This window comes from Gasterosteus aculeatus, chromosome 4 (assembly GCF_964276395.1).
Source record: "Gasterosteus aculeatus chromosome 4, fGasAcu3.hap1.1, whole genome shotgun sequence".
In the NCBI taxonomy this organism is placed as follows: Eukaryota; Metazoa; Chordata; class Actinopteri; order Perciformes; family Gasterosteidae; genus Gasterosteus; species Gasterosteus aculeatus.
Genome location: NC_135691.1, coordinates 28,440,525 through 28,454,046, shown reverse-complemented (window position 1 = coordinate 28,454,046; position 13,522 = coordinate 28,440,525). Strand labels below are relative to the sequence as shown.

General features: G+C 45.1%; 1 protein-coding gene across 11 annotated transcripts in view; it reads right to left on the bottom strand.

Annotated features, from left to right (window-relative positions):
- foxp2 (forkhead box P2) overlaps window positions 1-13,522 on the bottom strand; it is a 98,558-nt gene that overhangs the window by 71,418 nt on the left and 13,618 nt on the right. The window contains exon 4 of one of the 11 annotated variants that reach the window (XM_078101787.1): window positions 1,625-1,789. The exons of the other annotated variants lie outside the window; for them this stretch is intronic. Coding sequence (XP_077957913.1) covers window positions 1,625-1,750 — 126 coding nt within the window. The 5' untranslated portion in view covers window positions 1,751-1,789. The remainder of the gene's footprint in view (window positions 1-1,624; window positions 1,790-13,522) is intronic. 11 annotated transcript variants of the gene reach the window in all.

Genomic DNA, 13,522 nt, shown 5'->3' with positions numbered 1-13,522 from the left:
GGGGGGGTGGGGGACGCACTCACCAGCCAAGACCGGCCTCGGGTTCCTATTGAAAATAAACTGTCCGTTCACTGGGCCCAGAAATATCAACACGCTCAGCGAGGAGCCGCGTACGAGCACTCAGCGGCGTTCCGCTCCTGCCTCTCTCCGAAGGCTTAACGATACCTGCGCCTCCCCTCCAGCTGCGCCGCCGCACACGGACAGCGGGCGGGCGGGAAATTAAAGTATACATTACAGCGGAAAAACAAGAAAAGGAGAGATCGAAGCGACAGAAGTCAGGCGGTTCAAGCTGACCGGGCCCACTAGAAACGAGGACGAGCGACAGACACTCCAGGTTAAATTGGCCCTCCTGCGCCTCCTCCCATTTTCCCACCAGCACAGCTGCCTCCAACGCTCGACCCCGCTTTCTTTATGATAATAAAAAAAAGGCTTTTCCTTCAAAAGCGCATTGGAATTAAACGAGTTGCTGAAATCAAAGGCTCGGCACGATTTCCAAGACACCATTTTAAAAATTTTCCAAAGATTGGTTTACATACTTTCCAAACGCCTTTCAGAAAACTAAATAAGAAAACTTTTTGGTTCACAAAATTGAATCCAATGGTGAAACACACACAGATTTCTTGACCCTAAGTGAAGAAATCTGTGTGTTTTCTTGATGAGGTTAACTTGGGAAAACAAATTGAAATGATATTTAATTACATGTGCAGTCTTGGCATGTAATTAAGTAGTTTACTCGGGGGTTGATGATGTTTGTGCTGCAACTACCAATTCGCTTCTGTCGTGATAAAAAATATAGAACTTTTTTTCCCTCAGTGACAACCTAATGTTTACAAAACACATACCAGGAGACAGCAGACTCATTAGAGATCTCGTAACGCCAGCTCCCAAAAATAGTGCGCGGCGCGTGCGCCGGCGGCTTTAAGACGCTCGTCAAGCTCTCATCGCGGGTGACTTTTAATTTACCACCCAATTACACTCAGAGGCAACGCTTTCCCAGAGTTTGCGAAATCGGGAAACATCACTAACTTCCTCTCCGTATCGCATCTCGGCCCGCGTCGGAGCTCAGCCGGGTAAATTTAAACAAGCAGGTGCGGCTCACAGCAGTTTACCTGTTATACAGCAGATTGGAATTAGATGAAAGAGCAGCGCATGGGAGAAAACTCCCCCTTTTTTCACAGTAGTAGATATTATCATATAGTGAAGATGGATGCAATTTAAATTAGAATCCCCTCTCGAAAAGTACACGCTTGTTTTTTTTTTTTTACCGGCCACTGAGTTTTCCTCGAGATGAATGAAAATGGAAAGAAAAAACACAAAAAAAAAACGAGATACAATAGTCGTTGTAGACACTCGGAAGAAAGTGAAACCCATTCATGACAGTGATCTGTGGCGTCTGAGGAGCCCACAGCTCCCAGCTCTGCCAAAGAGATTATCACTCCCACAGCCGAGACTACACAGTCGAACGGCAGCAAGACAAGATTCCACTGGCAGTCAACACCTGTATCAACACCTGTATACGCTGAGCAACAACCGCTTTCTGCGGGCCGAGGAATCCCGCCGACGCATCTGCAAGTAGCAATGAAAAGTACTTCCGTGCGGGATGACAGAGAAATTAAATACCGACCATGTATTGGATAACGGAGACGGTCTGGCAATCGTCTCCAGAAGCTATCGAGGATGGAGCGTTCGGCTGGGGCGTCCTCCGATTACCTCGGCCTTCTGGCTCACTGCTGACACAGCGGCTATCCATTCGCGACTAAAATACCATTTAAGTAGAAACCAATAACACCTACAAGAAAAAAAAAAGAAAAACAACACCTGATCTCAAATGATTTCAGGGAAACGGCATTCCGGCAAAGAATAATAAACTTATTATGTGGACATTTCAAACTCTTCTCTTCCTCACACCGTGCCTAATTCAGACCTAATTTTTACGAGCCACTAATTTGAGGGCAAAAGGCGGGGGTTAGGAATTACATCTGGAGGTAATTCATCGGGTGGAACTGAGCCCAGTGGAGGCTACGATCCCCCCCGAGGACCCCTGCCCCCCCACAAAAAAAACAACGACGCGAAAAGAAGAGAACAGAGAGAAACACAAGATGTAGAGGAACTATTTAGGAGAGCGGGACCTGCAGAGCAAAAAAAACGTCCCTTTTGGAAAAATGTTTTCATTGTACTGTTGCCAATAAAAGGATGAAGTATGTATGTAGGTGCTGCAGGCCCAGACAGACACCGTCAAGAGACGCTGAAAAATAGGAGAGGGAGGGATGTGCAAATGGCCTCTGGTACAGTTTGAGCTCTTCCACACAGCTGGTCCAGGGTTTGGTGTGGAGTTTAAGGATGGGCGGGGTTGGGGGGGGCTGTTGTGCTCGCTGCAATGTCTCAAATGTTTACGAGGAGGTCTCGCTCTCGAATGACCAGCTATACATCTGGGCTGGCTAAGTGGGCCGCCTAATAAACGGCACACTTTTTCAATGATCTGCCATTTCAAAGCCCCGAGCAAAGGGCGTCCAGCTGCATCGGCCTCCCTGCGTGGACAAAAAAACGGAGCGGCTATCTGCAAGCAGGCTTTAACTGTATAGGAGGGTTCTTGGCGGGGACATATTTGAATGAATTCATGAATTCATTTTTCAATAACATTGAAGGAGTCACGCTGATCAAATTGGGAGAATCAAATCGAAAGTTTGGGCTCCCAACCACTAGGCACAGTGGCAAGGAATGGGGGGTAGGGGGGGCATTAACATGTGATAGAGGGACTTGCCCGAGTCCCTTCCACATCCGCAACCCCATGCTCTCCAGTTCCATCCGCCGCCACCCCACCAACACTAAATGTGTTTTCCAAATGAAAATAAACGGAGGGCGACTGGTTTAAGCCAGTCACACTGCAGAATATGAGATCAAATAAAGGCTTCTGTGGAAGCTGAAAGGAGAAATGAAATGGCTTCTGGGGGGAGGTGTACCGAGTAATAAAATTACTCCTTTATATCTTCCTAAACAGCGCGCGTTCCCCTGCAGCGGACGAGGGCTTCACTTTGGTCAAAGACAAGTATGCAAGTGGCAATTTTTCCTTCAGGGAAGATTCCCCGATACACTTCTGGAGACTTGGCACACTGCAATTTTCTTGAAAACGAGAAACTATTTCAGCAACAAGTTAAGCGGAACTTTGGAAGTTTCACTTTGATGATGTGCCGGTACACGCTGTCATTGAAAGGTATGTTCCATTAAATTGGAACAGCAAGATGATTCATAAGCCTACTGCTTTTCAATGAGTTCAAACTAGGCTGAAATGTTCCGATGAACGGTTGTATTTTCTACTAAAACATATAGTTGACTTGGAGCCGACCATGATGTCACTACTTGAAATTGGTTAGCTATTCCGGTTCTACAAGCACTATTCCATTTGGCATTGGGCGACATTTATAACAAAAGTATGAATCTAACTACTTAAAACCATGCAATTGATTTGTGTTTTTAAAAAGCTGGTCACAATAATATTCAGATGGACTTTTTGCTACAGCAGAAGAGCCGTATTAGAGAAAATTTGCAATTGGAGAGAATACATTATAATTCATTATACAGTAGCTATTAAATCTTCAGTAAAAATGCATTAGTACATGGATTGGGCCACTTATCATACCTACTCACTACCTTTAAAAGCTGTCCATGTTCCGTGGTCTGACTGGCAGAAAAGCAATCGCTGATGACTTTGAAAATAGGACGAGATGAACAATTTATCAAAACAGAAAAAGGCTGGCAGGGATTTCAAAGAATCAAGAGATATAACTGTTTGTTCAGAATCATCGCCAAAAAGTGAAGACTTCAATTTAGGGGTTAAAGGAATAAACGATTTCCAAGACACCATTTTAAAAGTTTTCCAAAGATTGGTTTACATACTTTCCAAACGCCTTTCAGAAAACTAAATAAGAAAACTTTTTGGTTCACAAAATTGAATCCAATGGTGAAACACACACAGATTTCTTGACCCTAAGTGAAGAAATCTGTGTGTTTTCTTGATGAGGTTAACTTGGGAAAACAAATTGAAATGATATTTAATTACATGTGCAGTCTTGGCATGTAATTAAGTAGTTTACTCGGGGGTTGATGATGTTTGTGCTGCAACTACCAATTCGCTTCTGTCGTGATAAAAAATATAGAACTTTTTTTCCCTCAGTGACAACCTAATGTTTACAAAACACATACCAGGAGACAGCAGACTCATTAGAGATCTCGTAACGCCAGCTCCCAAAAATAGAGCGCGGCGCGTGCGCCGGCGGCTTTAAGACGCTCGTCAAGCTCTCATCGCGGGTGACTTTTAATTTACAACCCAATTACACTCAGAGGCAACGCTTTCCCAGAGTTTGCGAACTCGGGAAACATCATTAACTTTCTCTCCGTATCGCATCTCGGCCCGCGTCGGAGCCCGTCGCCGCCTATCGGAGCGGACGGACGACAAAGGGGGATCGTTTCCTGACAGCTTAAAAGTACCCACAAGACGCCCTGCGAGACATCTCCCGGCACGTCCAGCTCCCGAACCCTCCCCCCAAACAACCAGCGGCCTCCGCTTCAGATACATAGCGGGACTGTTAGGTCATCTTTTCTCTCCCCTGAGACGCGGTGACTGACCTCGACCTCTCCCCGTTCCACCTCCTCCACGCTGCCAGGGCCACTGGAGCGCGGCGGTGAGCGGCTGTGACGTGGGAACGCGCGTATTCACACGGGTTGCGTTTGTTTGTGTTGCGGTGACAGCGCGCGCGTGGCTTCAGGGAGAGAGGGAGCGAGAGGCGGACAGGGCGGCAGCACAAGGGCCCTTTGTCTTTGGGACGGGACAAATTCGAGGTTTCCTTTTTGGATATTCAATGTCCTGCGAGGTACAAAACAAGAGTTACAGTAGTCTAGTGTCTGGGCTTCCTGCTGGAGGGGAGGTGTGTCTACGTGTGTCTGTGGATTGTTGATGCCTGTGAATTGCTTCTTAGTCGATTGCCGTGTGGCGTGCGGGACTCCCTTCCAACAAAGCCTGGGAAATCAATCAATCTGCAAAGAAATGCCTCTTATGCCAGATGTGGCACTTAAAATTTCTTTGCTTTTTCTTTTTTTTTAAAGACTTAAAAAGACTTGCTTGTGTTAAGGACTCTGAGGGTCCAAACAGTATGAAACCATGTTGAAATTAAATATTTATTCCAAATGAATCAAGCTGTCAAAATGCTACCGACTCCACTTTGAATTCCTGCGTGTTATTTTAGGTGGCTTCTCTTAGGCGTAGCAGGTAGACCCTGCCAGTGTGTAAACATCTCACTCTGAAATATATCTCCACTATTTACTTCACCAGTTGCCTAGGAGAATGAAAGACAAATGTTTCATTAGCAGGGGACTTTTTTTTTTTTTTGTTGGTCGTTACTTTTTACAAGCCTTCGGTAGTTCCGCTTCTTGACACATATACGCACACGTACACACAGGCTATAATTATGAATGCAAGGCTCGCTATAGGCAGCTGAACTTTTCACACCTTTCAAAGCCACAAAATTGGATGGTTTTGTGGTTGTGCAGCTGCCGCTCCGCGCTAATGCAAGGCGGTGTCATATGAAAAATATTCCTTTCCCCAAACCACAGGGCTGGTCATTAATGAAACACAGGCCGCACAGTGAGGTCATGCAGAGTCTAGATTTCAGCAGCCACACTTAAAAAACGCTCAGAGAGAATAGAGAAACACGAACACAAATCAGATTCCAGCTCCAAGGACGGGAAAAATAAATAAATAGAGTAAAAGGTACTGGCCCCTCTCACATTTTCCCCCAGCGCTCTGCAAACAACCGTCAAGTGCAGCTCAGAAACAGCTCACAACGAGAGCAGACTAAACAATCTGGTCCCGGCCAAGGAAAATGCTAAGCAACTCTGCACACAGGATGTCTCACCCTAATTGCCAACTATCAAATCTCACAGTGGAATCCCTCCATTTGGCAAAAACCTTCACGGCAAACTTGGCAACACGCTCTTGCTTTTAAAAGTGTCAACTTGTCCGACGAGAAGACAGGACGAAAAACGGATGGAGGAAAACAGTTGTCGGGAGTTTCGCTTATCTTAGATATGCTGGGGTTCATTGAGCTTAGAGGAAAACTAATATAATGTGTGCTGAATGGGGAACGGGGGGGCTGTGATGAGCTGAAGGTGCTAGGGGTCTTGTAAACGAGTGATTAAAATCCTCAGCATTAAGATAAACACACTAAATAGGTCCCCAAAGACGTGCACACTCAGGAAGGAAAGAGAGCGAGGGCAAGACCAAGTCAGTGGGGGAGAGTGACAGGCGGTGCACTGGAGGTGGGCATGGGAGCGGAACTGGAGCCCTGGGACCGGTATAAGAAACATGGTTATCGGGGGGTGGGATGGGGTGGGGGGGGGGACAGGGCGTTTAACAGGAAACTAGTAGACGGTCTCCGCCGTCCACCATGTGGCATTGTATTTTCCAGGCAGTCAACGTGACCATGCCGGCAGAGATCCCATGACTTCAAACAGCCAAAATAGCAGCACATTCACGAAACAGAACAGAACTACTGGGGATTAAAGAAGGCGGGGGGGGGATGCACACACACACACACACACACACACACACACACACACTCACACACACAGAAAGGTAGCAGGCCTCAACAGCAGATGGTAAAATTAACATTTCAACAGTTCCTTCCTTTCATGTAGGTCTCGGCAGAACTTTTTCTTTTTTTTGAAAAAAATAAAAAAAAAAGGCGAGGAGAAAGAGGGGCTTGAGTTTTGGTAAGATGCAGCGGCGTGGAAGGCATCTGGAAAAAGGGGAAGAGGAATATTGGCTTATTGCTCCTGATGGTCCACCTCAATGAAAAATTAAATAGGTCTGTTTTGCAGGTTTCCCCTCTCTAGAGTGCCCTAAGCTGCGCTATGGAAACATCATCTTGGTAATTTATACGCCACCGAACACCTGGTGATGAAAGAAAATAAAGTATTCCTCCCTTTCTTTCTCCACTTAAAACCCAGCACTTTAGCTTTTGTGGTCTTTACCTTTGATGTTTATTTTCCCACCTTGCTAATGTCCATCTATGTGGCTTATTTTGCAAGAAGTTGGCACGGTGAGTCCTTCACGAAATGCTTGTCAGATTTAATTTTGAAGTCTTGATATATGCCGCAGAGATGTTATCGCGGAGGGCCTGGAAGACTCTCTAATAAAGACCCAAACAATGGACAGCCTCTCTCATTTCCAACCCTGTCCAATGGAGCGTCTCAGTAGTAGCCATTAATTTGGACACAGTTCTGGCTAAATTACATGTGTTCCACCTCTGTGACATTTTAAATGCAATTAAAAGCTGGTTATGGAAGTGTGCACGGACTTCCCTGTGATGAAGGGAAATCACTGACGTGATTAACATGCAAACGAGCTCACGCTGGCAGACTAGATTGGGGTTTGAAAACCTCAATTACTTTCGTGTGATTATCTATTTACCAGTACACAGATTTCCATTTCTCATCTCCAGCCGCGTTCCCCGTGCAAGAGCCTCAATTACACATGGCACACCTTTATTTATGATGCGCACCACGCTGAAATACAAGCCCTTGTTATTTTTCACTGTGATATATTGCGTCTTTAAAGGCCGCTCACGAGGCAGGGCCAACGGACCAACACCTCCTAACGCTGAACCATTTGCTTTGTGAGCTCTTAATATGATCTTGACCCCCACCACACTGCGCACCCCCGAATCATCCATCCAACCTCTATTTAAACTCGGTTTAAGCCCCCGTCCTCCCCGTTAGCCGGTAGGGAGAGTAATGGACGAAGGGCGACCATTTTTCCTACTACATTTTAATGCATGTACTGTATTTCAAAAATCAAAACCATAACAATAACAAAAAGTAAGGCTTTTAATAATGTATGTATGACTTTGACTGTATGAACGTGTGTGTGGGGGGGAGGGGGACTAATTGCAGGTGAAGAATCAACTGTATCAGTTGAGAGGTGTATGATTGAAATGAACTGCAGAAACACTGCAGGGCTTTGTAATTTCTATCATCTTGTTGGTGTAATTATTAAAGCATCGCCTGGCAGCACAGGAAGAATGCAATTTAATTTAATTAAATTGCTGAATAGTGACAGTTCACATTGACATTAAAATATACATTAAAAAAATACTGAATAAAAGCCCTTAAACTTTTTTTTTTAAAGAAAATGTATCATTGAGCAAATAAAAAAGAAAATGTCCCAAAAAAAATAAAAACATGTACAGCAACTGTGCAGCAACTGTGCGCATATGATTTTATCTAAACAAAATATACATTTTTAAATAGTAGAGAGCATGATGTTAATGTTCCAGCGTCTCTCATGGTGCCCAGGGACAGGAAGTGAAAGGAAGACACACTTAGCTGGAGCACAGCCAGGCTCTTCATGTTGTGCCCGGCATACATAAAACATGGCCTGTTGCTTCGGCTGGAGCAAAAAGAAAAACAGTGCCATCAAGTGAAATTTCTGAGGATTCCTTGAACACCTTAGCAGGGCTATCACCATATCAAGTCTTATTCTGTAAACTTCCAATTCTAAATATTTATTCATTTATAATAAAAAAGGTATTTTTCCTTGTGTGATCTGTTCATCTGCACATTTTTTGAGAAAACAGTCTTCAAATCTTTAACCTGGATGGAAATATTACAAACAAGAGCACCTTGCACTCAAATTGGGAAATGGGAAGACGAAAAATGAATATGATGCTTTGCTGACTTTGTGTTAGAGGTACCTCAGGAACAAAGGGAATCATTATTACTATTTGAACTCAGTTGACAGGACTTCGCGGGCTACAACGCGGGTATAAGGTTGCTGGAGTAGGCAGCGGGAGGGGGGACCTTGCAGGGAGTGTGTGGGTGGGGGGGTGGACACAGCATATCGAGAGAGAGGGAAACTGGTGGTGACGGCTGGAATCACGAGTGAGGGAGAATAAAAGAGACAGAGAGGAGTAGAGCTTAGATAATAGCAGATAATGGACAATTAACTCGGGCTAGTAGTGCCGGCTGCAGTGAATAGCAGCTTGTGCCGCGGCGAGTCCCCGATCACCACTCAGCCATATTCACATCGGGAATACAGGCGATATCAAGCTGCAGGCTACCCGGCCTCGGAGGTGTACACGCCACATTAGCAATCTCCACAATGCCTTCAAACAATGCTTGATACCAACAAAGTGTCCCAAAGTGCAAACGCAAGCGCTCTGCCGATGGGAAGTCTGTGGTGCCGTAACCTTGTCTATTGTTTCATGTCCTTTCACCGTGAAAATAAACCCAGGAGCTGCGATTCCTGGGTTCAGACACAGGAACTGGAATAATTAAACCTGTATAAAAGCTAATTGCATAAATAAATGAGGGAATGTCACCATGGTGCATCACACAAACAATGCACATGCTCATATCAGGGGCCTCAGAAGTGTTTTAACTAGCCCCCCCCCCACGCCCCCCTCCCCCAAACCCCCTTCAAGCTCCATCTAAAATCTATTGATCTGTGAAACACAGGGACCCAAGGGAGGCAATTCACTTAATATCATACATCTAATGATGAGATGAATAACGATTATACCATTTGGTAATTAAACGTCTTACAAACCATTTAACTGTCTGTGCGTCAGAAGGGGTCGCTGGAGGTCACAGACATTGTTTTTAATTTCTTGCTTTGGCACGATGGCACGAAAGCAGGAGACACGTGCAGGAGGTAAGGCGGATGGGGGGGGGGTTAGAAAAGAGTGCATGACACAATGGTGAAAACACACTAATGATTGTTAGCAGCTATGGCACCGATCCCTATTGCTGTCAAGACTTTGAAGGGAAAAAAATTGGGAAGGGAGCTAAGAAGATGGAGGCAAATAAAGCCAGACAAACATCTTAGCATTCCTGGACGTCTTTTTTATTTTTTCCCTTTTTATATATTCAGAAATCTCATTAGCTCGCATGTGCGTCTTTTCACAATAAGAGATGAATGAGCGAGAACAAATAAGCCCATATTTACTGGTGAACTCTAAAAACATGACCAAGTGCGAGGAAACAGAAGCAGGGGAGGGGGGGGGGGGGGGGGGGGTTGAACAGACACCTCCACTCTTTGCATGAATGTGTCTGACCTGTTCTGAGAGACACTATAATGTCAAAATCCAGCGCCCTAATCCCTATTTACAGGCAATAATTACCCAACATTCCATGTCAGAGTGTTGTTGCGTACACTCCGAAAGCGTGTTCACGTGTTCACGGGGTTCACGTTTTAACTGCAATGTAATGTATACATCGAGACCAGACATTCGGGTGAAAAAGTAATTAAAGGTTTCGTCGGCACACAAGCGCGCCAAACACAGAACTAGCCCCCGTCCTTCCGTCGCACACAGGGCCAACAATAGCTCCCGTTGTCGCACATTCACACGGCATTAACTGACAGGGGGATGTGTGTCATGCTCCTGGCTCCTTATTGAATGATAGCTGGTAAACATTGTCATACCAAAGAGAGACAGGATTAAAGCCCTCTTCGCCCATTGAGGGGAACAGTTGGCGAAGAGAGAACCGGCACAATGGCCAAATGGAGGACGGTATCACAAGGGTCCAATGTCTGCCGAGATGAATATGTGGGAGATTATAACCCATTCCATCATTTCCATAATGTAAAACTGGCTTTCTTCTTCGCCCGCCGACTATTCACTAAATAAATGAGAAAACTATCACTCGCGCAGAAATATTTGACAAAAGGCTGGAGGGCGGGAGGGAGGGAGGCAGAGCGAGTTCTGAATGAGCGCCGGCCTTTGACAATGCAGCCGCTGTCCGGACACATTCGGAAGCAGCGGAGTGAGTAAGACCTGGGAGAGTATTTATCACTGGGCACAATGCAAATATATTACCATGTCACCTATACCACTTTACGGCACAAAATGGAGCCACGGCCAACACAAGGGAGTTTTATAGAACAGCGGGAGGAAATGTGAATGCCACGTTCTTTCGGTGAGTGGCTTTAATGCCCCGCCAGCACTCCAGCCGGAGGCAGCATTCAGTGAACCCTGGTTTGAAAAACCCTGTGGCCACAAAGCGTCCGCCCTTTTTTTTTTTTTATAGCACATTTAACCAATATGCTAACCGGCCGAGCTAATGAGTCTTTCCAACAAAAAAACATTTGAATCGGACGGTCTGGCAAATGTTCAAAAGAACGTGTGAAAAGAACGAAAATGACAGAATTGAAGAGTGAAGAGAAGATGAAGATGAAGAAAAGAATGATTGAGAACATTTTTGGCTGTGGGTAAGTCCGTAACTTTCTGTTTAAGACTTTTGGAACGTTTGTGAAAGCTATTTGGTTAAGTATGACTTCTGGAAAATTCAACAAGAAACAAAAATAAATGACCTTTGCCGTGAAAAAAAGTGATATTCATACAGACTTTATGCTCAGGACTGACAATACAAGCAGCCCCTTGACTGCAGGCTCCTCTTCTCTTTCTCTAGAGAGCTCCTCAAAAAACATTAAAACTTTTTTCTTTCTTCTGCCATAGAAAATATCGCCGACCCTTCGCTGCGCTCACACCTCAACATCCCCGACACACAAGTGTGTGTGTGCGGCCCTTTATGGGGACGAGAGAGGGCGTCTGTGTGTGTGTGTGTGTGTGTGTCATCTGCCGCTGATCATCTGCAGTCTATTCCAGAGACGCCTCCTATGGTAACCTAGTTTATTTACTTTATCTACAATATAATGCTTCAGTGAACATTAGCAACTTTGAGACACCAGTTTCAATCAGCCGCCGAGCAGCGGCGTGCGCACGCTCGTGCGTGTGCTCAGCCGGGTGCAGAGGAGAGATGAAAACCGCTGCCGAAGAGACGCCGCGGCTTTAAACGAAGGACTGACAAAGAGGCTCCAAAATAATACACAATAAAAACGGACAGCAGGAAAAAAAAAAAAAAAATATATATATATATATATATATATATATATATAGTCTATATATATATATATATATATATATATATAGATATATATATATATATATATCTATATATATATATATATATATATATATATATATAGACTGCCCAGGACAGCGGGGGAGAAGAACCGGTGAGGAAAGGTTGTAGTTGTGCAGATTTGAAGGAATAAAAGACAGAATGCTAAATAAAAAGTGATATCGTGCTGTGAGACGGGGAGAAAGGGGTGACGAAGACGGACCAAGGGAATGATAGGCGTGGACGGAAACAAAGCGGGAGAGAGAGAGGGGAAGAGAAAGGGGAAGAGAAGAAAAGAAAGGGAGACGCGGCGCTCTCCCTGGGAACCTCAGAAAGCAGCTCTTGTCCAATAAACACAGGTGAGCAGCTCGACGGGCCAGGACCACCGGGCTGACTGACAGCTGAGAGCTCTCACTGACCGCCAGCTTTATGTTACATGACATGACGAGTGCAGCTCCACTGACAGAGGAGAACCTGCCAGCATCTCTCAGAGTGTGGCAGGGAGACGGGTTGGCAAAAGTACACACACACACACACACACACACACACACACAAACGCACTTGTGCACACTGTGTTGTTTTAAAGGGGGCGTCCACACACTGTGGCCACACTGTTGCAAACACAAAAATATCCACTTTCTCGCACAGACACACACACACATAGACGGGAGGAAAGCCGTACTGTTTCCCTTCACAGGTGAGCAGAAGAAGGAAACACCCCGGTGCTTCAGTTACTTAGCGGGGGAGAGTGAGGGGGGGGGCAAGAGGGGGGAAGTGTGTGCCGAATGTGTGCCGACCGAATCTTTTCCACATGACGGGCCTCGGGCTGTTTTTGTCAACGGCACTCCTGAGCGGCAAGGAGTCAGGTAGTGTGACCACATGATTGCCCATGAGGCATTGTGGTGAGAGAGGGAGAAATTGGGAGAGAGAGAGTGAGACAGGGAGAAGGATCGGTGGGCCGGGGACAGGACCGATGCAGCACGCATGATGAGGTGTAATCACAAACCCCATTCAGAGTGCAGTGGAGTTTGTCAACATACACACATTCACATTCCACTGTCTGTCAGCTCCTTGACCCAAATCGAGCATGTTGTGTGTGGGCGTGTGTTTGTTTTCACACACACACACACTCACACGAATGCTTTCTGGAAAATTTCATCTCCACCCAGGTAGTAACAGCTGCACCGTGTGAGGACTTGTGGCCTCTGGGGTAAAGGATTTTTCATTGGTTGTGATTGTGTGGTTTGATTTGAATGTTTCACAAAAACAAAAAAGATGGGAAAAAGGGAATGAGGGAATTTTAATTGTCATTGTTAAGCCAGTGCCAATATGTTTTTTTTTTATAATATCAATGAAAAAGTTGCAGTGGACAAACAATAAACTCTTGAATGAACCTTTTGAATGCTTTGTCATTACATTTACATTTGAAAGAAACAAAATCTCATTAAAATACATAAAACATGCACAGAGCAAACAATCTCATTTGCATTCACACAAATCTGCTTTATATCTTAACACTCAAACGATTTTGAGTAATCTTACTCCACAGGAATACCTGCAGATAACA